The 23,290-nt window shown below is 35.6% G+C and overlaps 2 protein-coding genes across 2 annotated transcripts; both read left to right on the top strand.

The window, feature by feature from the left end:
- Positions 1 to 12,394: 12,394 nt before the first annotated feature.
- LOC141714085 (uncharacterized) lies at positions 12,395 to 13,357 on the top strand. The gene is made up of 2 exons (XM_074517626.1): positions 12,395 to 12,956; positions 13,059 to 13,357. Exons 1-2 carry the CDS (start codon positions 12,395 to 12,397, stop codon positions 13,355 to 13,357), a joined length of 861 nt encoding a protein of 286 aa, XP_074373727.1.
- Positions 13,358 to 13,393: 36 nt separating this feature from the next.
- Positions 13,394 to 14,832, top strand: LOC141714084 (uncharacterized). Its single transcript, XM_074517625.1, has 3 exons — positions 13,394 to 13,430; positions 13,966 to 14,060; positions 14,521 to 14,832. The coding sequence occupies exons 1-3, from the start codon at positions 13,394 to 13,396 to the stop codon at positions 14,830 to 14,832; spliced, it is 444 nt and encodes a 147-aa protein (XP_074373726.1).
- The last annotated feature ends 8,458 nt before the right edge of the window (positions 14,833 to 23,290 follow it).

The following is a 23,290-nucleotide window of genomic DNA, read 5'->3' as shown; positions in this document are numbered from 1 at the left end:
TTTGATCATGTAAAAGGTGATCAGTCTCTCACAAGCATTAAACTACAAGTACATATTACCATGTACTTCCAACTTCATATTGTACATATCAATGAACATAACTCTTTTTGATCTTCTCCTTTTTCTTTTCAAAGTTCAAGTATTTCTCTAGTAAACAAGGGTAGTGAAAAGTCACCAAGAAAATAAGAGGTATTAAGTTAATCCCCCTTAGTTTCTAATACAATATACTTAATACCAGCACATGCACATGGATCTTCCCTTTCATATGATATTACACTTACCACCCAATGGTCTCAAAGGAGTACTTAACATTTTCTTTTTCTTTTTGTTTTTTTCAAGTTGATACCCACCAAATTATTCACACTTCAACAAAGAAATCCCCACATTATGTATCACCAACCCTCAAATGAATCAAAATGCTCTACTAGTAAATCAAGACACGAAAGATCAAGTAGGTTCAAGCATTTAGATAGGTGATATATCAGAAGAACGGATAAAAAGCTCAAAGGGGTACATTAAGGATATAATTTATGGGTACTGTTTAGGTAAATAAGATTCATCCTAGTACTTTTATCATTTTCATGCATACAAATACCATGTAGTCTCAACAAGGTTTAAAACAAGTTCTAGAGCGACATATTTAATGATGAACAACACACAACAATAAAATCCGATTGATATAAGATGTATCAATCACAAATTAGGCTCAAGTTCTCACAAGGTGAAATCATGCTTCAGTACTTACTAAAATTGACAAAGATACATCTCAAGTTTTTAAAATTTTTCAAGCACATACAAGAAATTATCATGCCACAAATGATTTTCTAAGGATATGACATATCAACTAATCATGCAAAAGAAACTGACGAGACGTGTACTTATCCTTGTTAACACACTAAGAGACTAGGCAATATACAAGAGTTTTGGATTTTCTATTTTTTTTAATTTTTAATTTTTAATTTTTTTTTGGATTTTTAACACTAGGAACTCATCCCCACACTTAAGTGGTCCATTGTCCCCAATGAACTAACTAACAAAATACAAAAAGAATAAAATAAAATTCTACACTAAAAAGAAAGAAAACTCCCTTGGAATCAAGGTGTATGAAGCGAACGCAGCAAGTCAGAACAAAAATTCTCGTGGTTGTTGTGATGGAGCTGGAAAGAAGCAAAGAATAGTGTGGAATGTTGTTGCCGGAGTTAGATTGCCAGAACAATTTAGAACTGAAACCAGCTTAAAAACGAACCAAACGGTTATGTTTTTTGCCTGAAATCGAGTCACCGGAATACTGGTCGGTCGCCGGATTCTGTAAATTTTTCGGTCATGTTCTTCATGACCCGGAAATTGACCCGGTTGACCCGTTCATAAAACCCGTGTTTGATCCCTTTTTGTCAGAATTGGTTTTCAGACAAATATTTCTGAAAATTATTTTTATTTTCATTTTTATTAATTATAAAATCACTTTTTATTTATTTTATAAATTGAATTATTAATTATTTAATTAATTAATTTATATTATAAATTATTCTAAAATATTCTCTAAAAATCAGAATTACTTATTTATTTAATTCTTTATTATTTATTATTTATATATTAATTATATAAAAATGATTAACTATTTTGATAATTAATCAAATAATTTTCAATAAATCATAATAAATTCATTTTAATTTCAAAAATTTTGGAAAATTTATTTTTAACTATGATTTTTCCCAAATAATTATTTAAAAAATATTTTTAGGGTTCAATAATTAGTTATAATTATTTATTGTTAGGTCCCAATGCGTTTGTAGAAGGGGGGGTTGAATACAAACGTTACCAAATAATCGAATAAAATGCGGAATAAAAAATGTGAAACAAAATTCAAGTTAAATAAAAATATTATTAAACTTGAAAGGTGTTACAACAACTGTATCGATTACAAGGTATTAATCTCAAATCAATTATCACAAATTTAGAATAAATTCGACATGAACTTTTTCTATTTTTGCAATAATTAGAATCAAATGCTAAACGCGATTTGAGATTAAGTTCTAGGGATTTTAATCCGCTAGATTGATATACAAGAACAAGATAAAGATTTCTAGTGGATTAGATTTAACATTACAATCTAGAAATTATGATCTTGAATAAAGCAGATGAAGGATGTTATATTTTTCAGAGGCGGCTGCTCTTTGTTCTTGTCTTCTCTTTTTTTGTTAAAATGACTTCTGCTTCTATTTATCAACAGCTGAGTTAATTGAATTGGAATGACAATCCTTTAAGCTTGTATGACTTTCGGTAGGACAATTGAATGAACTAGCAAGACAATCTGAATGAACTAGCAAGACAATCAGAATGAACTAGCAAGACAATCACCCTCCTGATGTAACTTTCGGTATGACAATGTAAAATGGCCTAGCATGACAATCGGTATGACAATCCTGATTGTCATGCTAGTTCATTTTCAATTGTCTTGCTGATTTAAAGCTTAAATTTAATCCAATTAAACTTCTGAAAATTCCTAAAATTCCTAGAATTAAATCAGAATTAATTAATCAATTAATTCAATTAATAAATAAATTATTCTTCACAGATATAATTTATTTTCTTAATTAAATTAGATGAATTAATTAATTAATAGAGAATTAATTCTAGTCTTGAGCAGCAACCATTCTTCTGCAAATCTTCCGAAAATCACTGAAAATTATGAATCAATTCCACCACTTCAACGTTGACACTCGATGTACTGTCTGGTTCATGAGTGACTAACTTCCGTGACGTTTCTTCATGTCTTGACTCTGACACTTTGATTTTCTTCAGATTAAATCCTTGTAATTTATTGATACCCTGACGAGATCTCTGTCACTTGATTAAATCCACGATCTTGATTTATATCACTGAGGCATGATCAACTTCTTGAACTTCTTCCAGTGAATTAACTCCTCAAGTCTGTAGATGAACCTTGTTTCTGAATCCTTTGACAGATATTACTTTGCGAGATCTCTCTGACGGTCGATCCACTATTTACTTATTACATTCTTATTTGAGTTGAGTTGAATCCTCGAATATACAAATAGGTCTATGACATATGACTTACAATCTCCCCCTATTTGTTTGTTAGACAATAACACACAAATACCTAGAGGATAACTCAACTAACAAATAAGAAAAAGATATAAACATACATGCAAAGTAAATAGCAGAAAATTTCTGGATGAGATTTAACATTTTCCAGATTCCAAGTAGATGTTCCTCTAGACTGAACATATCTTCAAGTAGTTCCATCTTCATTTGTACAACCACATTTCCTGTTGAGAAGGCCATATCTCTTGCTTCTCCCCCTATGAGAATCAACTGATTAAAGAAGATCACCTTCGTTTTACCACCTCTCCCGTACAATAGGATCCGCAGATAAAAACCAATGGTACTCCCCTAACTGCTTCTTCCCTTACTAGGAAATCACCTTGTGTTTACCACCTCTCCCGTACAATAGGATCCGTAGTTAGAAACAACAATGGTGTGGTGTAGTGTACATTTTTAGGATCTTTTTCTTCCTCCCTACTATTTCTCCCCCTTAGTTGAGGAATCCTCCAAACTATTACTTAAGCTTTTATCTCCCCCTTAAAGAAGGAATGTATGCCGTCGTCTGAAGGAGTTCTCATATTTCACTTGGTTGGAAAAGAAATAACAAGTAGTTTCTCTTTCTTCCTCACTGTGAGTGTGTGATTATGTTTTAGTGTACCTCACATGTGTTTCACTCTTCTCTCCACTCGTGTTTACACTCATTCTCACAAGTGTATCACTCCTCTCATAGCTCCAAAAATCAGCTATACCTGCAAGGAAAATCACCTTAGCCATCCTTAAGGAGGTCACAGGTGGTGCAATGGGAGTTCACAAATCCCCATCCTTGTTAAACTCGTCAGATAAATCTGAGTCATAATCTACAAGTTGCTAGTTTCCCTTTTAGGGTTCCAGATTTGAATTCTGGGAAGGTAAACAATGATCCAACGATTTTAGCATAAAGATCAAGGTTCCCTTCTAATGTCTGTGAAGACATTTCCTTGTGACTCATCAGGTTATATCTGAATCATTGTCAACAAGTTGCCGATCTGCGCCTATGTCAGATCCACTATCCGCAGATGCATCCAGGGGATTTAAGCCTGGGGAGGTAGACACTGACCACTAACATATGGCTTTTGGATCAGTATCCTCTCCTAACACCTGTAAAGGCAATTGGTCCACTAACGAACCTTGAACAATTGAATCTGACCTTAAAATGGTCGAAACTCTTGTTTCCGTCAACTCATCCTTTATGTGTGTAACCTCTCCTTGTGCATCAAGAATTGATTATATTTGAAGTGGTGACACTACATCGGATACCTTGGCCGACAGGCAAAATTCAATAGACTCACCCTGTTGAGAGAATGAATCTAGTAACTGTTTTTGTGCCTTTTCAGCCATTACATCTTTTTGAGAAGATGTATGGGGGCTAGCAGTTGTCTCGGTTTAAATACTACTCATCTATGTAGGAGACAGAGCTACTGGGTTGACTACAGAACCTTCTTTATGTGGTGCACTAGGCACTATCTCCCTCACGCTCATTCATACTATATTTAGTGGTAAGAGAGTGTTGGTTGGTTCTGTTTTTGTGTTTGTCTTTACAGTCTGGGATAGACGTTGTGGGTTTTCAACCTCATGACTGTCAATGAAAGAAAGTCATTGGAGACTGAACCTGTAACACAGAATATATGGTAATAGAGAGAAAATGATTTACAATAGTGATTTCAAAAGATTTTACATGAAATAAGAAATCACTAATGTAGAAAGAAGTTTAATTTTTGTTTTTCAAAATGAATGAGTTTTTGATAAAACATTGATCACTTAGGGTAAAGTCTAAGTAATTCTCATTCATGTCAAAAGCTTACAAATATCTGCAACATAATGTTAACAACATATCATTGACCGATACTTGTCAAGTACTTTAGATACTAATTGTTATATTGCATAAACAATATACCACTGCACATATAAAACAATATGTTTATGCCTAGTGATAAGATAGTTATTAATATGACGACTCTACTAGTTCATATAAAATTACAACTTCTGTTAGAGTGCCATACCATGTTCTTGACGATTGCTTGAGTAGTATACTAGTTCATACCAACCTGAAGTGAGATTGTGAAGAAGAGATTGCATAGTCCAATAGATCTGCAGCTGCAAAGTCCATGAACTGTGGTGCATTGACTTCCTCTTTTGACTCACCAACCAGGAGTACACTTGTACACATCTTACTAGAGTACAATTCCAAGTGTAATGTGCAGCAGGTGCCTGATATGTCGTAATATTCTCAAGTCTCGTCACTGGTGCTATATGTTAGATACTGCTTCCTGATAATAACCTAGCACAATATACAAAATTACAATGATAACATTCCCAGCTTGCAAACAGCCATATCCCTCAGATAAACCTTTGCTGTTATCTCCAAAGGTAACCAGGGGGCCAGCTTTCTCAACCACATTTGATAGCAGGGCTCTATCTCCGGTCATATGTCTTGATGATCCACTGTCAAGACTCCACACTACCGGTTATACCTGTTTAATGCCCTGCACTTCAAATGGATTAGACCTTCTTCGGAACCCAAACTTGGTTGGGCCCGGCATACTTGTAGAACTGTCCTTTGTCAGACAAAACAACATTTTTAATTTTAACGATCTCAACATTCTCAATGACTGAACATTTGACCTTGTAAACAGCCTTAACAAATTTCTGTTTAAGCTTAGGCACAAATGTCTCCTTTCTAGCCTTAGAAGGACTAGCAGTCTTAGACCTATCATGCTTCTTGTTATTCACATGCTGACGAGGAGTAGTCTTATCACTAGACACATACTTACCATTAAAATAAGCATACATCATATTAAAAGCACAAGACATACAATTAGCAACACCACATGCTTTATGAGAGTGATTAACAGCAGGCAATTTATGCATGGTAGACATGGCATTATTGTTATCCAACTCATGTGTGTCTGAGTTAGTCTCAGTTGCTTTCACAACTTTGACTGGAACTTTCGACTCACTTGACTTGGAAACAATCTTCTCATAAGCATGATCTTCAGCACGTATTTCTTCTTGAATAACAGAAGAGGTCGCATCAAATGGTTCAGCAATTGATGCTTTATAGAGGGGTTCATTAACACCCTTAAGCACATGTGGTACTTCCCTCCCTTTAGCACAGACATGGGGAGGGGAGTTTATGCCTAATTCTCCAATAGCAGCATTGTAATCATAACCTATTCCAGATGTTTGATTAACAGCTTGCTTACTGTAGAACTCTTTAGCCTTCGAACAAGAATTGAAGTAGGCTCTAACCTTAGTCTCAAGACCGGTGATCTTGTCTTTGAGAATAGTTTCGAGTTTTCTATAACAGTCAACTCTATTCTCTAGAAAAGATACCTGTTCTTTTAATTTGTCTTGATTAATGTGCACAAGTCTTAATTCATTGACCTCTTTCTCAAGGTCTGTGATCTGTAAACTTAACAGTTCATTATCACGACGTGCACAATCTAAGTTACCTCTTAGATGATAAACCATTTCAGCATCAGAAAGTTTTACCTCTATTCTTGACGATGAAGCTTTTCCATCAATAGCCATAAGAGCAAGATTTCCTTCATCTTCATCTTCACTGTCAGTATCATCCCAGCTTCTTCCCTTTGCCAGATAAGCCCTTTCAGAGTTCTTTCTTACTTGCTTTGGCTTTCTACATTCTGTGGCAAAGTGTCCCAACTCATTGCAGTTATAGCATCTGATGGTGCTCCGATCAACCATCCCTGTTTTGTATCCACCACTGCTGGTGTTAGAGGATGAAGATCCACCTTTCTGGAATTTGTTGTAGTTGGACTTGTACTTAAGCTTGGGATTCCTCTTGAATCTGACATGGGAGAATCTCTTGACAATTTGGGCCATTGACTCGTCTTCCAATTGCTCCAGCTCTTCCAAGGAATAAAAATCATCACTTGATTGATTTGTAGTAGGAGGATCATATTCTGCTACTAACTCATTTTCCTCAGCCTTGGAAAACTGTACCATTCTCTCTAACTGTTGAGATTGTTGTTGTTGTTGACCTTCAGCTACAAGTGCAGTAGATGTGCTGACCATTCTATCCTTCCCGTAGACTTCCTTCTGTTGAATCTGCTCCAACTCATAAGTTTTTAACACTCCATAGAGCCTGTCCAAAGAAATCTCACTCAGATCTCTAGCTTCTCTAATGGCAGTGATTCTATGTTCAAGATGAGCTGGCAGTGTTAAAAGGAACTTTTTGTTGACCTCCCTGATTGAATAATACTTTCCATTGATGTTCAGGTTGTTGATCAACGCATTGTACCTCTCAAACACTTCAGTAATTCCTTCTCCTGGATTTGATTTGAAATGTTCATATTCAGAGGTTAGGATTTCCAACTTGTTCTCCCTAACTTCCTCTGTGCCTTCATTAATTACCTCAATAGTTTCCCACATGTGTTTAGAATTTTTACAGTTCATCACATGTCTGTTCATCAAGGGATCAAGGGAATCAATTAATATTAATTGAAGGCTGGCATCCAAGGAGGCTTCTTCCTTCTCAGCAGGAGTAAAATCTTCAGGCTCTTTTGGATAGGTTCTAGCTTCAGTAGTCACCACACCATCTATTATTACCTCCGGTTCAATAATCATCGGAGTTTTTATACCCTTCTTTAACAAGTTTGAATATTTGGGATTTGCAACTTGTAAAAATAATAGCATCTTCTTCTTCCACATGATATAATTCTCTTTATCAAATTGTGGAATTTTAACGGTTCCAACTTTATGTGAAGTCATTATGAATTTTTGAATGAATAAAAATTCAAGGAGTTGAAAAATCACAAAAGTCTAGGATCTTGATTTGTTCGTTAATCAGAAGGCTCTGATACCAATTGTTAGGTCCCAATGCGTTTGTAGAAGGGGGGGTTGAATACAAACGTTACCAAATAATCGAATAAAATGCGGAATAAAAAATGTGAAACAAAATTCAAGTTAAATAAAAATATTATTAAACTTGAAAGGTGTTACAACAACTGTATCGATTACAAGGTATTAATCTCAAATCAATTATCACAAATTTAGAATAAATTCGACATGAACTTTTTCTATTTTTGCAATAATTAGAATCAAATGCTAAACGCGATTTGAGATTAAGTTCTAGGGATTTTAATCCGCTAGATTGATATACAAGAACAAGATAAAGATTTCTAGTGGATTAGATTTAACATTACAATCTAGAAATTATGATCTTGAATAAAGCAGATGAAGGATGTTATATTTTTCAGAGGCGGCTGCTCTTTGTTCTTGTCTTCTCTTTTTTTGTTAAAATGACTTCTGCTTCTATTTATCAACAGCTGAGTTAATTGAATTGGAATGACAATCCTTTAAGCTTGTATGACTTTCGGTAGGACAATTGAATGAACTAGCAAGACAATCTGAATGAACTAGCAAGACAATCAGAATGAACTAGCAAGACAATCACCCTCCTGATATAACTTTCGGTATGACAATGTAAAATGGCCTAGCATGACAATCGGTATGACAATCCTGATTGTCATGCTAGTTCATTTTCAATTGTCTTGCTGATTTAAAGCTTAAATTTAATCCAATTAAACTTCTGAAAATTCCTAAAATTCCTAGAATTAAATCAGAATTAATTAATCAATTAATTCAATTAATAAATAAATTATTCTTCACAGATATAATTTATTTTCTTAATTAAATTAGATGAATTAATTAATTAATAGAGAATTAATTCTAGTCTTGAGCAGCAACCATTCTTCTGCAAATCTTCCGAAAATCACTGAAAATTATGAATCAATTCCACCACTTCAACGTTGACACTCGATGTACTGTCTGGTTCATGAGTGACTAACTTCCGTGACGTTTCTTCATGTCTTGACTCTGACACTTTGATTTTCTTCAGATTAAATCCTTGTAATTTATTGATACCCTGACGAGATCTCTGTCACTTGATTAAATCCACGATCTTGATTTATATCACTGAGGCATGATCAACTTCTTGAACTTCTTCCAGTGAATTAACTCCTCAAGTCTGTAGATGAACCTTGTTTCTGAATCCTTTGACAGATATTACTTTGCGAGATCTCTCTGACGGTCGATCCACTATTTACTTATTACATTCTTATTTGAGTTGAGTTGAATCCTCGAATATACAAATAGGTCTATGACATATGACTTACATTTATATTAAATAATAAATTGATTTATCTGTATTTATCGAATAATAATTGATTCGTTTATCCGATTTGAGCGAAACGAAAGCCCTTTGACTCAGAAAAATGATCTATTTTCATTAAAAATAGAACTAAATTCTAATTTCTTTTAGAAACTAATTGACTTTCAATATTTAATTACTTGTAAGCCTTAGTGCGTGTAGAGACGAGTCCAATAAATTCCGAAAAATAGAAAACGAGTCAGATATTATTCAGTTAAGCGAATAGCGAGTCAATTTTGATTCTTAAAATTATTTTAAACCTAGAATGACTATGTGAACTTATGTGTTATGTGAATTATGTGGTTAATAGAGTCTTATTTGCTAATAATTAATGTAAGAGTTAGTAATACACATATGGGTAGATGATAAGGGCTATGTGAAATCGGTTTGAGACGCGATTGAGATACTGGATAACTAAATAAGTCTATTTCTTTGATAAAAGAAAAGCCAACAAGGCGAGTCGAGCCGATGATAGAAGACGGTGAAGTACTTGGAGTAAATCGCGTGAAAGGCAGGTTTTTCCCCGATTCTAATTTAAGAATAGTGAAATTACTTCAGATCCTTATCATAATTGCACACTTATGATTCATGTTCACAAATACTGATACACAATTATTATTCCTTAGTTCTTATTTCATTTCGATTCCTGATTTCTCCTAATTCGTTGAATCCTCTATTCATATTCCAATAGTTATATGCATATACATATATTTTGATATATTCTGGTATTAGAATATATCAAAGCATAACGATTTGTTCCATTTGCTCCTCTATTGAATGGATGGTGACGATTGAGATCAGGTTTACACTTGATCCTAAGGACCGGGAATTAACCGGATCCTTGTGTTGGGTCGTACAGCCTGGGTACCTGAATGGATATATACATTGAGGTATGGATCTGCATTGTATCCTGGATGATCAGCAGGATATAGGTGCGAACTTGTGTCCAGTTTAGTTTGTTTGATGTTCGCCGATAGTGGCCTTCGTTTTTTTCTCGTGAGGTTATATCTTTGTAGATGTAACCAGATTACCGGCTCATTTAGCTTATTATAACATTGTTTATATATTGCGGACTTGTTGAGCAACTTATGGCTCACCCCATGTTTGTTGTTATTCACCTTATTGTTTTCAGTTAAGAGGAAAAATAAAACCTATCAGGAGTCGAGTGGTAAAGAAACGAGTCAAGCTGCGGGACCTTCTCATACCAAAGGTATTAATCCCAATTCAGGAGGAAAGCTTTGAGTTGCCTGACCAGGTGTAGTGTAGATATTTGATGTATGTGTTTGATTAATAAAGAAAATTTGTTGTTAAAACTTGTTAGATAATGGTTTGTAATAAAGAGAGTTGGTAAGATTTTAAATTGGGTTTGTAATAAAGTTAGAATGTGGTTCTTGTTTTCATACTTTAACCTAAAAAGATCCTGGTTAGTGTTAAAGGGGTATATATATATATATGTTTAATTATTAAACAGGTTGTACAGGTTTGGTGATTAGCTACTAACCCCCAGACTTATACCCCGGGTCTGGAGGGCGTTACAGGTTTGGCATCCGAGCTGTAGGTTAGGTCCTTGAAAACAAGAACATTATGATTAAGATAAGATAGGGAGATCACATAAGATATGAATATGAGTGTTAGGATTTAGATAGGTCTAGATTAGAAAGATATAAGTTTCAGGATTGCTAAGTGACCTTTTTCTTTCCTTGTGGTATTGTCAGATGGCATCATCAGGATCTTCCGATAGGACTGTTATCGGACCAGCCGCACCAGCTATTCCGCCAGTATCAGCACAGGTATTTCCGCCACTTCTACCACCACCGCCACTACCTTAGGAGCCAGCACCACCAGCTATAGAGCATATACTAGATCCAGTAGAGATGTTTGATCTATTAGGGTTATTTGAGCCGATGCTTCCACCTCCACTTCCGATAGAGTATCAGTTTATTCCAGAGATTAAGCCAGAGATTCCACCAGCAGTGTTACCTCCTTTTCCTGTGTATGCTCCAGAGCCAGAGGTATTTCAGATGGCCCCAGTTGAGGGGATGGATGAGCACGACGGGGGATTACAGTTGGGTTTACCACAATAGGGCATGGCAGGGATACCTAGAGTTCCATCACAGAAGTCTGTGGGACAGGTTGCAGCACCACATATGATACTGTATCATGAGTACAGTGTTGCGAGAGAGGATGTTGAGTATTGGAGATCTCAGTGCATGGAGATCATGAGTTTGTTTGATCAGAGAGATAGAGGACCGTTAGATGCACTTCAGCCAGACTACATGATGAAGCAGAGGCTTCAGTCGACATTATATAGTGCCACCCTTGAGTTAGATGCTTTGATGCATGATGGGCCATATTCTTATGCAGAGTTTCATAGAGCTACCCGTTTGGCACAGTCGGTTATCGAGATACTCTGTGATGAGTTGAGGTGTATTTCACCAGGGTTTTGATGGTTGAAAGTATGAGACTAATGTTGTGTTATATGTGACAAATGTAGATATATGCAGTATAGTATAGTGTGGTTAGTTATGTATGTCTGTAGTATCTACTTTTGACTTGTATCAGCAGTAGCCATGGCAGATCTGACTTTGACTTTTTGTACCAAGCACTTACACCTGAGGCTGGTGTCATATATATAAAATAAACTTTTTAACTTTTTCTTTTCATTTATTTAAATTCCAGTTTTTACAGCATTTACATTCATTTTATCATTTTACAGTTCTATATTTTAAATTATGTTTAATTTAAAACAGTGTACCATCATTTTCATTTCAAATTATAAAATCACTTCACCTGATTGTTTAAATTTCAAATCATTTAAATTTCTTGTTTTAATATTAGTAAAATTATTTTCTTTCTATTATCTATTGTTTAAATTTCCTATTTTAATATCAAATAAATTATTTTTTATCTATTATTAACTATTTAATAAATTATTAAAAAGAATCACTTATTTTCAGAAAAATGGCAGCAAAAAGAAAAACCAGAACTGAAACCTCTAACAGCAACTTTGAGGGTCATAATTTTGATACTATGAACCAAATGTTCCATCTGATGCAACAACAGATGGTAATGATGCAGCAGCAGATGCAGCAACAACAACAACAGATTCAGCAACAGATGTTACAACAGCCACCTCGTCCCGAACCTCAGCTTCCACCAGTTGTGCCTGTTGTTACCTTTAAGCAGTTTCAGTCAGTTAAGCCTCCAGAGTTTGAAGGTACAGCGGATACTACTAAGGCTAGGGCTTGGTTGAAAGAAATGGAGAAAGCGTTTGCACTTGTGAAAGTGGGTGAGGACCAAAAAACTGATTTTGCTAGTTATTTCCTGAAAGGAGAAGTAAATTATTGGTGGGAATCTAGGAAAACTTTAGAAGATGAAGACGTTATGACCTGGGATAGGTTTACTGAATTATTTCTGGAGAAGTATTTTCCTCGCTATATGAAGAATCAGATGGAAATCCAGTTCTTGGAATTGAAGCAAGGGAATATATCGGTGACTGAATATGAAGCCAAGTTTACTAAATTGGCTAGGTTTCTACTGGAGCAGGTTGATACTGAAGAGAAATGGGCCAAGAGATTCCAACAGGGATTACATCCATCGATTCACAGCCGAGTTGCAGTTTTTGAATTGGCAACTTATACCGCCATGGTTCAGAAAGCTATGATTATTGAAGGGGAAAGTGAAAGGTCCCAAAAGGAAAAGGGACAAGGAAATTTTCAGAACCGTTCCAATAGGAAACCGGGATTTCAAGCCCGGACAAATATGAATTTCAAAAGGACAGGACAGGGCAATCAGAGAGCAGGTAATCATTTCCAAGCTCCTAACCAGCAAGGCGTTATTAGACCCTCACTGTCGTACTGCAAAACATGTGGTCAGAAACATACGTGCGTCTATATTAAGGCAAATGTGACATGCTTCGGATGCAAACAGAAAGGGCACTACTCTAACGAATGTCCAGCAGAAAGAACAGAGGTTACTTGTTTCCAATGTGGAAAGAAAGAACATGTTGCCAGGGATTGCAGAGGACCAGCTATGGCCTCTAGTGTTCCGAAAGTATTGGAACTACCTTCGCCACCATAGCACAATCAGTCCAAAGTGAGAACTTTGAATATGACAATGAAGGAAGCTGTGCAGAGTCCTAGTATGATTGCAGGTACGCTTTCTGTGAATTCAGTAAATGCAAAAGTATTGATTGATTCTGGAGCTACGAGATCTTTTATTTCTGAAGAATTCATTGATAAGATATGTTGCGAAATTCAACGGTTGGGCGAGACGTTAATTATAAAATTAGCGAATGACGATCAAGTTTTCTGTGGACTTGATTCCTTTCAAGTTAGGAGAGTATGTCCCGAGTGCGATATCGATATAGCCAGACATCATTTCTCTGTGGACTTGATTCCTTTCAATTTAGGAGAGTTTGATGTTATTTTAGGGATAGATTATTTAGCTTGTCATAATACTTAGATCGATTTTGCGAATAAAAAAGTGAAATTACGAACTGCGGAAAATACAACAATAATATTTAGAGGCGAGAAATAGCAAAAGAAATTCCTGACAATGATGCAGACCAAACGATTGTTACAACAAGGATGTGAAGTGTATATAGCTTATGTATTGGATACCAAGAAGGAAAGTCCCAAGATAGAAGACATTCTAGTTGTATGTGAATTTCCTGACATTTTTCCCAGATGAACTTCCAGGATCACCACCGGATCGAGATATTGAGTTTACTATCGATTTAGCACCAGGTACGGAACTAGTTTCAAAAGCTCCATATCGGATGGTACTAGTTGAAATAAAAGGAATTATCAACGCAATTATAAGATCTTCTGGACAGAGGAATTATAAGACCTAGTGTATCCCCATGGGGTGCACCGGTATTTTTTGTGAAGAAGAAAGACGGCAGCATGCGACTATGTATCGATTATCGTGAACTAAATAAGCTAACTATCAAGAATAAATATCAGTTGTCGTGGATCAATGATTTATTTGATCAACTGAAAGGAGCCATATAGTTTTCCAAGATAGACTTAAGGTCGGGATACCATCAATTGAAGATCAAGACTGAAGATATTCCTAAGACTGCTTTTCATACCAGATACGGACATTATGAATTTCTCGTAATGATATTTGGTCTGACCAACGCACCTGCAGCGTTCATGGATTTAATGAACAGGGTATTCAAGAGGTACTTGGACAAGTTTGTGATTGTATTTATTGATGATATCTTGATTTACTCGAAGACGGAAGAAGAACATGCCGAGCTTTTAAGGATTGCTTTGGAAATTTTAAGAAAGGAACAGCTTTATGCATTTTTTTGGAAATGCAAATTTTGGTGGAAAGAAGTGCAATTTCAGGGCTATATCATCATCATGGAAGGAATTAAAGTTGATCCAGCCAAGACTGAAGCTGTATTGAATTGGGATTTCTTGGGAGAGGCCAAAGACACCGATAGAAGTCAGAAGTTTCTTGAGATTTGCAGATTATTACAGAAGATTTGTCAAAGATTTTGCAAGAATAGCTACGCCACTAACCAAGTTAACTTGAAAGAATGAAAAGTTCGTATGGGATGACAAGTGTGAAGAGAGCTTCCAAGAACTAAAGAATCGATTAGTAACTGCACCGGTACTTGTGTTACCAGATGAGCAAGGAGATTTTGTCATTTACAGCAACGCTTCATATCGAGGGCGTTACAGGTTTGGTAACATAATCGCATATGCTTCTATACAACCTCATGAATAGAAATATCCTACGCATGATCAGGAATTAGAAACAATCGTGTTTGCACTGAAACTGTAGAGACACTATCTTTATGGTGAGAAATATGAAATTTACACGGATTATAAGAGTTTAAAATATATCTTTACGCAGAAGGAACTTAACATGAGACAACGACAATGGCTAGAGTTAATTAAAGACTATAATGTTACAATTAGCTATCATCCAGGAAAAATGAATGTCATGGCAGATGCATTAAGCCGGAAAGAATGATTGAATATATTGACTTCTTCAGAAAAATTAGTCAGAGAATTCGAAAAGTTGGAAATTGAGATTCGTATTCCAAATGAATCCACCGAAGTTATTCATGCAATGACATTCCAGCCAGAATTATTGGAAAATATTCGAAGATGCCAAGAGGAAGTGATGAGTCAAGATGACGACAATTTAACTGGAGAAGAAATCACAACTCAGAATGATAATGAAGGAATTTTACGCTTTTCATCAAGAATCTGGATAGCTAATGTCCAGAACTGAAAGAAGAGATATTACGAGATGCTTACAACTCAAGATATTCCATACATCCTGAAAGCATAAAAATGTATCGAGATCTGAAAGAAAAGTTTTTTTGGCCAAACATGAAGAAAGAAATAGCGGAGTGGGTAAGTAAATGCTACACGTTCCAGCGAGTCAAAGCAGAACAATAACGTCCAAGCGGATTACTACAACCACTGGATATTCCAGAATGGAAATGGGAACATTTAGCGATGGATTTGTGGTAGGACTTCCAAGGACCGGAGCGAATCATGACATAATTTGGGTGATTATCGACAGACTAATGAAGTCAACACATTTTCTACCAATCAACTAAAGATTTTCAATCGACAAGTTAGTGCACTTGTATCTCAAGGAGATTGTGATGCGACATGGAGTTCCAGTATCTATTTTATCTGATCGAGATCCACGTTTCAATTCAAGATTTTGGAGACAATTTCAAGAATGCCTTGGAACCAAATTGAATATGAGTACCGCTTATCATCCACAAATAGACGGACAAAGTGAAAGAACTATCAAAATAATTAAAGATATGTTACGAGTATGCGTAATTGACTTTGAAGGTAGCTGGGAAGAGCATTTACCACTAGTAGAATTTTCTTACAACAACAGCTATCACGCGAGCATTGAAATGCCACCTTATGAAGCTTAATATGGAAGAAAATGCAGATCACCTGTTCATTAGGATGAAGTTGGAGAACGCAAAATTTTGGGTCCATAATTAATTCAGCAAACCAAGCAGAAGATAGAACTTATCCGAAAGCGACTCAAAGCAGTGCAACATCATCAGCGCAAATATAAAGATAAGGACTACCAAGAAGGAGAGTATGTATTACTCAAGATATCGCCATGGAAAGGATTAACCAGATTTGGAAATAAGGGTAAATTGAAGCCACGATATGTTGGTCCATTTGAAATCTTGAAGAAAATCGGAAAAGTTACGTACGAGTTAGCTTTACCACCCCACATGCAGCTAGAGATGCACAAAAAGTCCAGGCCCAAAAATCTGGCCCGGCCCGATCCGGTCAAAGCCCGGTCAAGCCCGGCCCAATCAAAGCCTGGCCCGGTCCCGGCCCGGGCTTAGGGCCTTGACGGACACTATATTTTTAGGCAAAGCCTGGCCCGGCCCGGCCCGGTTAAAAGCCTGGGCTTTGGCCCGACCCGGCCCGATTAAAAGCCCAAAAAAACCGGTTAAAATCTGATTATTCTAAGATATTTTCTTCTATATTTATGAATTCACATTTACAATAAATATACATAATAATTTAAATACATATATATATTTACATATTTGTGATTAATAATATTATTTATGTACTTTATTGCATAAATAATAAAAGAAGATATAGTAAGTACACTATACATATTTGGATAACAATGATAAAACATATTATTCTATAAACATGTTTATTTTTTTCCGAACTTAAATGTTTCCAACAAAGTAATGTTTTTATAAAATATTCCATGTAAACTATTACATTTAAACCATGATCTAGTTGCTAACATATGTAGTCTTCGGAATCTCTAATAAAACTCGATCTGATTTAAATTAGAAAAAGATCGGCCCGATCCGATCGGGCCCAAACGGGCTCTGACATTTTCGGAAAGCCCGGCCCGGCCTGGTCAAAGTCAAAGCCCGAAAAGCCGTGTCCGGTCAAAGCCCGGGCTTTTTAAGTCCCGGTCAAAGCTCGACCCGGTAGGCCTTTTGTACATCTCTACATGCAGCATATCCATAATGTGTTTCACGTGTCAATGCTTAAGAGATATAATCCTGATTCTAGACATATAATAGAGTATGAGCCGATAGAGATTCAACCTGATTTTTCTTATATAGAACAACCAATAAGAATTCTAGATCGACAAGAGAGAGTATTGAGAAATAAGTCGCTACCTTTAGTACGAGTTTTGTGGAGAAACCCGATGGTTGAAGAGTCAACCTGGGAACTTGAAGGTGAGATGTTGGAAAAGTAACCCCAGTTATCTTCTTAGTGAGATTCTGAGGACAGAATCCTATTAAAAGGGAAAGATGTAACAAATGGGAAATTACGCTTGTATTATATCATTATAAATATAAATTATGTGTCTTATTATACCATTTATGTGTATTTAGTTATAAAACCCTAATGGTTACGTGCTATGTGTATTCTATATTGTCCGGGTATTTTCAGGGTATTTTTCAGATATTTTATTTCGCATTTAAAGCCTTTGTGTCAAAAGTTATACAACCCGAACTATGTTTTAATAGCTGATATTTTAAATAAATTAATTGGCCTTATTTTTCTTAGAACAACTTGTACCATCGCATTATTCTGAATATTTAGATATTTTATAAATTTTCTCTTTCGCGAAAAATGACTTTTTCGGGCCCCATTGGATGTTAAAAACCCCACAAAAATCACATTTTTATTTTTATAAAATTATAGGACTTTCATTTATACCATTTCTTTTCATTTTTGAATTATTCACAATTTTTGGGAATTTTTCGCATATATATTATATATATTAATTATTTTAAAATTAAAATTTAATACTCAAAAATTATAAAATTAGGGGCCAATTAATTTTACAAGATGTATATTTAGGGCCTTAATTTTAATTAGGAGTATTATTTTACCTACTATAAATAGCCTAATTTTATTTAATTATTATTAATTAATTACTAAAAATCAGAAAATTATCAACAATCCTCTGTTTTCGGGTCGGGTATTCCAGGGTCGGGTCGAACAATCAAGCAGTGAGTTTGGAATTATTTCTGTATCAAATCGATCGATGTGAGTATCAAAACTGATCCCCTTGATCTGTTCTTTCGATTCCTGGTGTTAATTTCATTTTTTGATGCGTTATTTTTCAATTTTGAATTCTAGGGTTTATACCCGATTTGGTACTTTTTGATTCTAGGTTTATTAAGATGATTTAATGATTGATATAGCTTCCTTGTGATGTTTACAGTTGATTCATGCTATTTAATTGAACAAACGATACATGAATAGATGAATTCGATTTCTAGGGTTTATGCCTAATATTGATTGAATCGTTTTTGTTATTTCCTAACAATACAACAAGAATTATAGAAGGGGGGTTGAATGTAATTCTAGCTACTTTTCCAAATTTAAAGAATGTTCTAACTTGATAAATATAACAGTGTTTGATTAGCAATGGTGCGGAATAAAAAAGTGACATAAATCAAAACACTAAGTAATAAAAACACAATCTTTTAAAACTTTCTGGTGGATTTGAAAATATTCATCATACACACACACATATATATATCAAATTGAGAACTCTGTGAAGCTTTGAATAGCTCACAGCTGCTTACAAGTTTGAACAACTAAACTACATAGAAATGCTTACATAATACAGCTTGGTATGTTTCTCTGAAAATAAGCTTACTACTTTGTTAATTGTTCTACTTGCTACACTTGGTTTATATATCACCAAGTTTACATGACAATAAGACAAGATAATAAAACAAAACATATCTAGTCTAACTCCATGCTACTTCATTACTCTATTCCAGCATCTTTGAATATCTTCACAATTACATGGAAATGGTAATGCTTCTTTGTTCTCGAAATCCTACTTAACAGGCTGCCACATTCCTTTTACAAACACCGAACGCATGTGACTGTGTTGTCACTATCAACAGCTATTTGAATTTGATCATCTGTGGGGACTATGTTTTTCATCCGTCGGGAGCTTTGTTGATCATCCGTCGGGAGTCTTGTAGATCATCCGTCGGGAGTCTATCTGCCACTTGACTCTATTTCACTTATACAGAATTACAAGACATCTCATATTTACAAATAATCAACCTATTCTGCATATCAATTTTGTACTCAACATGACTTACAGAACCCTAAGCAATCTACTTGAATAATACATGTTGTTTGTAGAAATGTGCTATAGTACTTATTTATTATATAAGCTACTCACTCAATGGATGCCAATTTGTCATCCGTCGGCACTATATTAGATCATTCGTCGAGTGCTACAAAATTCACTAAGTTAAATCTATTAAGGTGTTTTGTTTAACTTATCATCAAGTTCACAACATATTCCTAACAGTCTCCCCCAATTTATGTCTACTGGAATTGTAGCCATAAATTAAGAGAAACTTGATGATAACAAAACACCCTAACAATACAGATTTAAAGATAGTAGATAAAACTGATAAGTGCTACAAATTTTATTGAAAATTGAGCAAGGCAAAGTGTACAAAGAGTTCTCACAATCATTTTCAAGGTGCTCCTCTAGCCTGAGCAGATGATTCTATTTCCTTGATTGTCTGGATTTCTTCCCAAGCTTCCTGTTGTTTTACTCTATTTGATTCTGGAGCTGTCTATGGAATTCAAGTTCATCAGCATCAGATAGATCCAGCATTTCTTGCATTTCCAATAGAGTCTCACGGCTAGAGATACTCAATTAGTCATCCAGTCTGAAGAATCTTCTACTCCCTTATCATCCATGAATTCCATCAGCCAATAAGGCCTCAAATGCACTCTCTTTCCTGTGAAGGGAATTGATAGAGTTTTAGGAAGTGCATCTATAGCTTTATTACTCCTTAGCCCTTCAATCTTCTTTAGAACCAATCTCCTTGCAGTCACATTAAATCCAAAGTTCTTTTTGAAAGATGAGTAGATCTTTAATTGTACAGAACAGCTTTCTTCTAGAATCATGTGAAAGGGCCATGTGATTTCTTTCCATGCCTTGTACTTGAACACCAATCTTTCAGGAAGATGTCTGTGAGCATCAATTCCTCTTACTTCTTCCAGTTCATTCAAGTAGAGATGTAAATCTAAAAACTCCTTGATATCACAGATATATAAAATATCTTCCTTGTTGACTTTAGATTTAGATTTGGTTAAGGTCTTGGTTCTGAGAGTTACAAGCTTGCTTTTCTTAGTTGCTCTTATCTTTGTTTTCTTTGGCTTGTTGAAAATAGGTAAATTTAGTTCAGGAATTGGCAAACTATCCCAGTCCATTGGCTCATCCTTTGGAATTATAGGCTCACCATGAAAATTCTTAGTTAGATCCACCTTGAATTCTTCATGTACCACTGAGGGCTTGGATGTCTGAGTTGTAGTTGTAGACTTTTTGGGAATGTAGTCTTCCATTTCCTCATCACTAAAGTCCAATTTTCTTTTGGAATGGAGCTTGTATCTGAATCTTCTTTTCTGTTGTGGTTCCTGATGCATTTTCTGATCTTGAGGTCCAGTAATCATAGATGGTTGTGCACAAATCTCAGTTGTAGTCTTCACAGTTTGAAGTTTGGCCAAGATAGCAGCTTGCTCCTTCTTTTGTTTGAGCTTCTTAGCATCTAAGGCAGCTTGCTTCTTTTCTTGCCTGATTCTTTCCTTCTCTTCCTTCTTAGCTTCTACAAACTGAGGGTGCAGCCACCACACAGATTTCCTTTCCATTTCTGTAGATTTTGGCAATCCTTCTTTTAAGTGCTAAATTAGTTGGATCTTTGAAAAATGTAATTGACCTAGCCAACAGCTTCTCATCTGGCCTAGGTGTCTCAAACAAAAGATCCATAGGATTTTTTTCTGAGAACTTAGAGTAGTTTTCTTTGGGCTTCAAGGTTAGATTAGCTTTTGGAGATTTGATGCAAGAGGTTTGGCCTTTTTCCAGGCTACCTAGACTCATTTCATTCACTGAGATATGTTTGACTTGAGAATGGTGATGAAAGGTCTTGTCTGGCTTCTGTAGCTGACCAAATTTCTTCTGAATATCAGCATCAATCTTCTTCCATTTTTCATCTAGTTCCTTCTCAGCTGCAGCTACATCAATCTTTGGCAGTTTGTCATTTGATTCCAGTTTTGTTGCTGCTATATTGATGAGATCAATGTTATCCATAGCTGGTGGCTTAGTAAAAGCAATTGCTGGCATAATTACTTTGCTGACTTGAATGTTGAGCTGTTTCTCCCCCTCACTTGATGAACCTTTCTCCCCCTTTTTGTTAGCATCAAGTTATTGAGTGGAAGGGAGTTGAGCAGCCACCAACTGTTGGAGCAGAGCAGTCTGAGCTTCCTGATTAGCAAGTATTTTGGACTGTAATGACAAGTCTTTATACCAGAGATTCTGAATAGATCTCTTATAGCCTTCAAAATGTATTCTGCCCATCTTCTTGTAACATCAGATTTTACTTCCAGAAGATAGTGAATATGTTGAAGTTCTCTGGTAGACTTCTTTAGTACATCAGTATCAGCTAATCTATGAGTCCTTCCATCATTGAGAAATAAGATCAATTTCTCTTTTAGATTCTCCTTATCATGAGCATCTATCATAACTTGAGCAGACAACACCTTGTCAAGGTGCCTTTGTTTAATTTGTTCATATGATTTATCTGTCAACATGAAAGGATCTCTTAGAGTAACCTCTACTCCTGTTTGAATCTTCTCTTCGTCGAAATCTAATCCAGCTCTATCTCTAGGTTGATTGGCTCTCAACCCAAATGTAGCAAGTTGATTAATCATAAGATTGGATTTTGGTTCAACTAGAGTAGCTTTCTTCCATAACAGCTTCTTCTTATCAGCAATTGTCATTTTATCCAAATCAACTTGAGAATTGTTAGTAGTTGATGTCTTGATAGCTTGATCAGAATTTGTTGTTTCTTCTGTACCTTCCTGTCCTTTATTCTGAACAACAACTTGAGCAGTGTCAGAGGTTGTTTTGGAATCTTCATTTATCTTTCTCCTTTTCAGAATTTGAACAGTTTCATCTTCAACAAAATTATCATCACTTGAACCATTTTACATACTGGTTTCATCAGATCTTGAGAAGTTTTCAAGTCCAGTGACTTGGTTGGTTCATAAATTTTTCCTTTCCCTTTGGCTTTGGGATCACTCTCAGTCTGTGATCTAGTCTTGAACTTTGAAGTTTCAGAATTTGACTTTTCCTTGATTACAATGCCTTTTTCCTTAGGCCTTGGAGGTTTCTTTGCATCAGAAGCTTTAGACTTAGGATTTGTCTTCTCAGCAGCAAATCTAGCTTCTTCCTCCTTGAGAGTTTCTAAATCCATTCCTGGATTATGTTTTAGAAATAATCTTCTTTCTATCATCTCATCAAGTGTCTGGATTTTAGGATCTTTGTAATAAACAGTAGTCCGCTTCCCTTTTAACTTCAGAGTTTGCAAAAACCTCTGAGAGTCTTCAGATCCTGACTGAATCATAATATCAGAACTTGACATCAGACTTTGTTTATCACCACTTGAATTTAGTCTTTGAGCATTCACATCATCAGAACTTGACTTGTTCTAAATAGAAGATTTTCCTTGAACTTTTCTTTGACCTCTGCTCTTTTCAGAGTTTCCCTGGTCATCACCTTTATCATCCTTTTTCTTCAGTTCTTGAGTAGGTGGGCATTTGGACTTAACTACCTTTTCCCCCTTTTTGGCATCATCGGGAAGTAAGAGAGAAAGAAGAAGTTCAACTGAAGATTGGATTTCATCCAATTGACCTTTCTGAGAAGCTTGATTATCCAGGACCTCAGCAATTTGGGCATGTTGCTTCTCTTGAGTTTTCTCAATGGCTGCAACTTTTTCAGAAATAGGTCTGATATACCTGTTCTTGTCAAGCTTGATCTGTAGATCTAGCTTATCAATATGTTCCCTGAGTGTATCAACCTTTTCATGAGTAGAAGTATGTAGACCTTGAAGATGTTTTATAGACAGAGCTGTGATCTTGAGTTGTGTCTTGAAATCAACATTTATGAGCAACTCATCAGCTTTTGCAATATGTT

This window comes from Apium graveolens, chromosome 3 (assembly GCF_009905375.1).
Source record: "Apium graveolens cultivar Ventura chromosome 3, ASM990537v1, whole genome shotgun sequence".
Classification (NCBI taxonomy): Eukaryota; Viridiplantae; Streptophyta; class Magnoliopsida; order Apiales; family Apiaceae; genus Apium; species Apium graveolens.
This window is presented reverse-complemented; position numbering and strand designations above follow the sequence as displayed.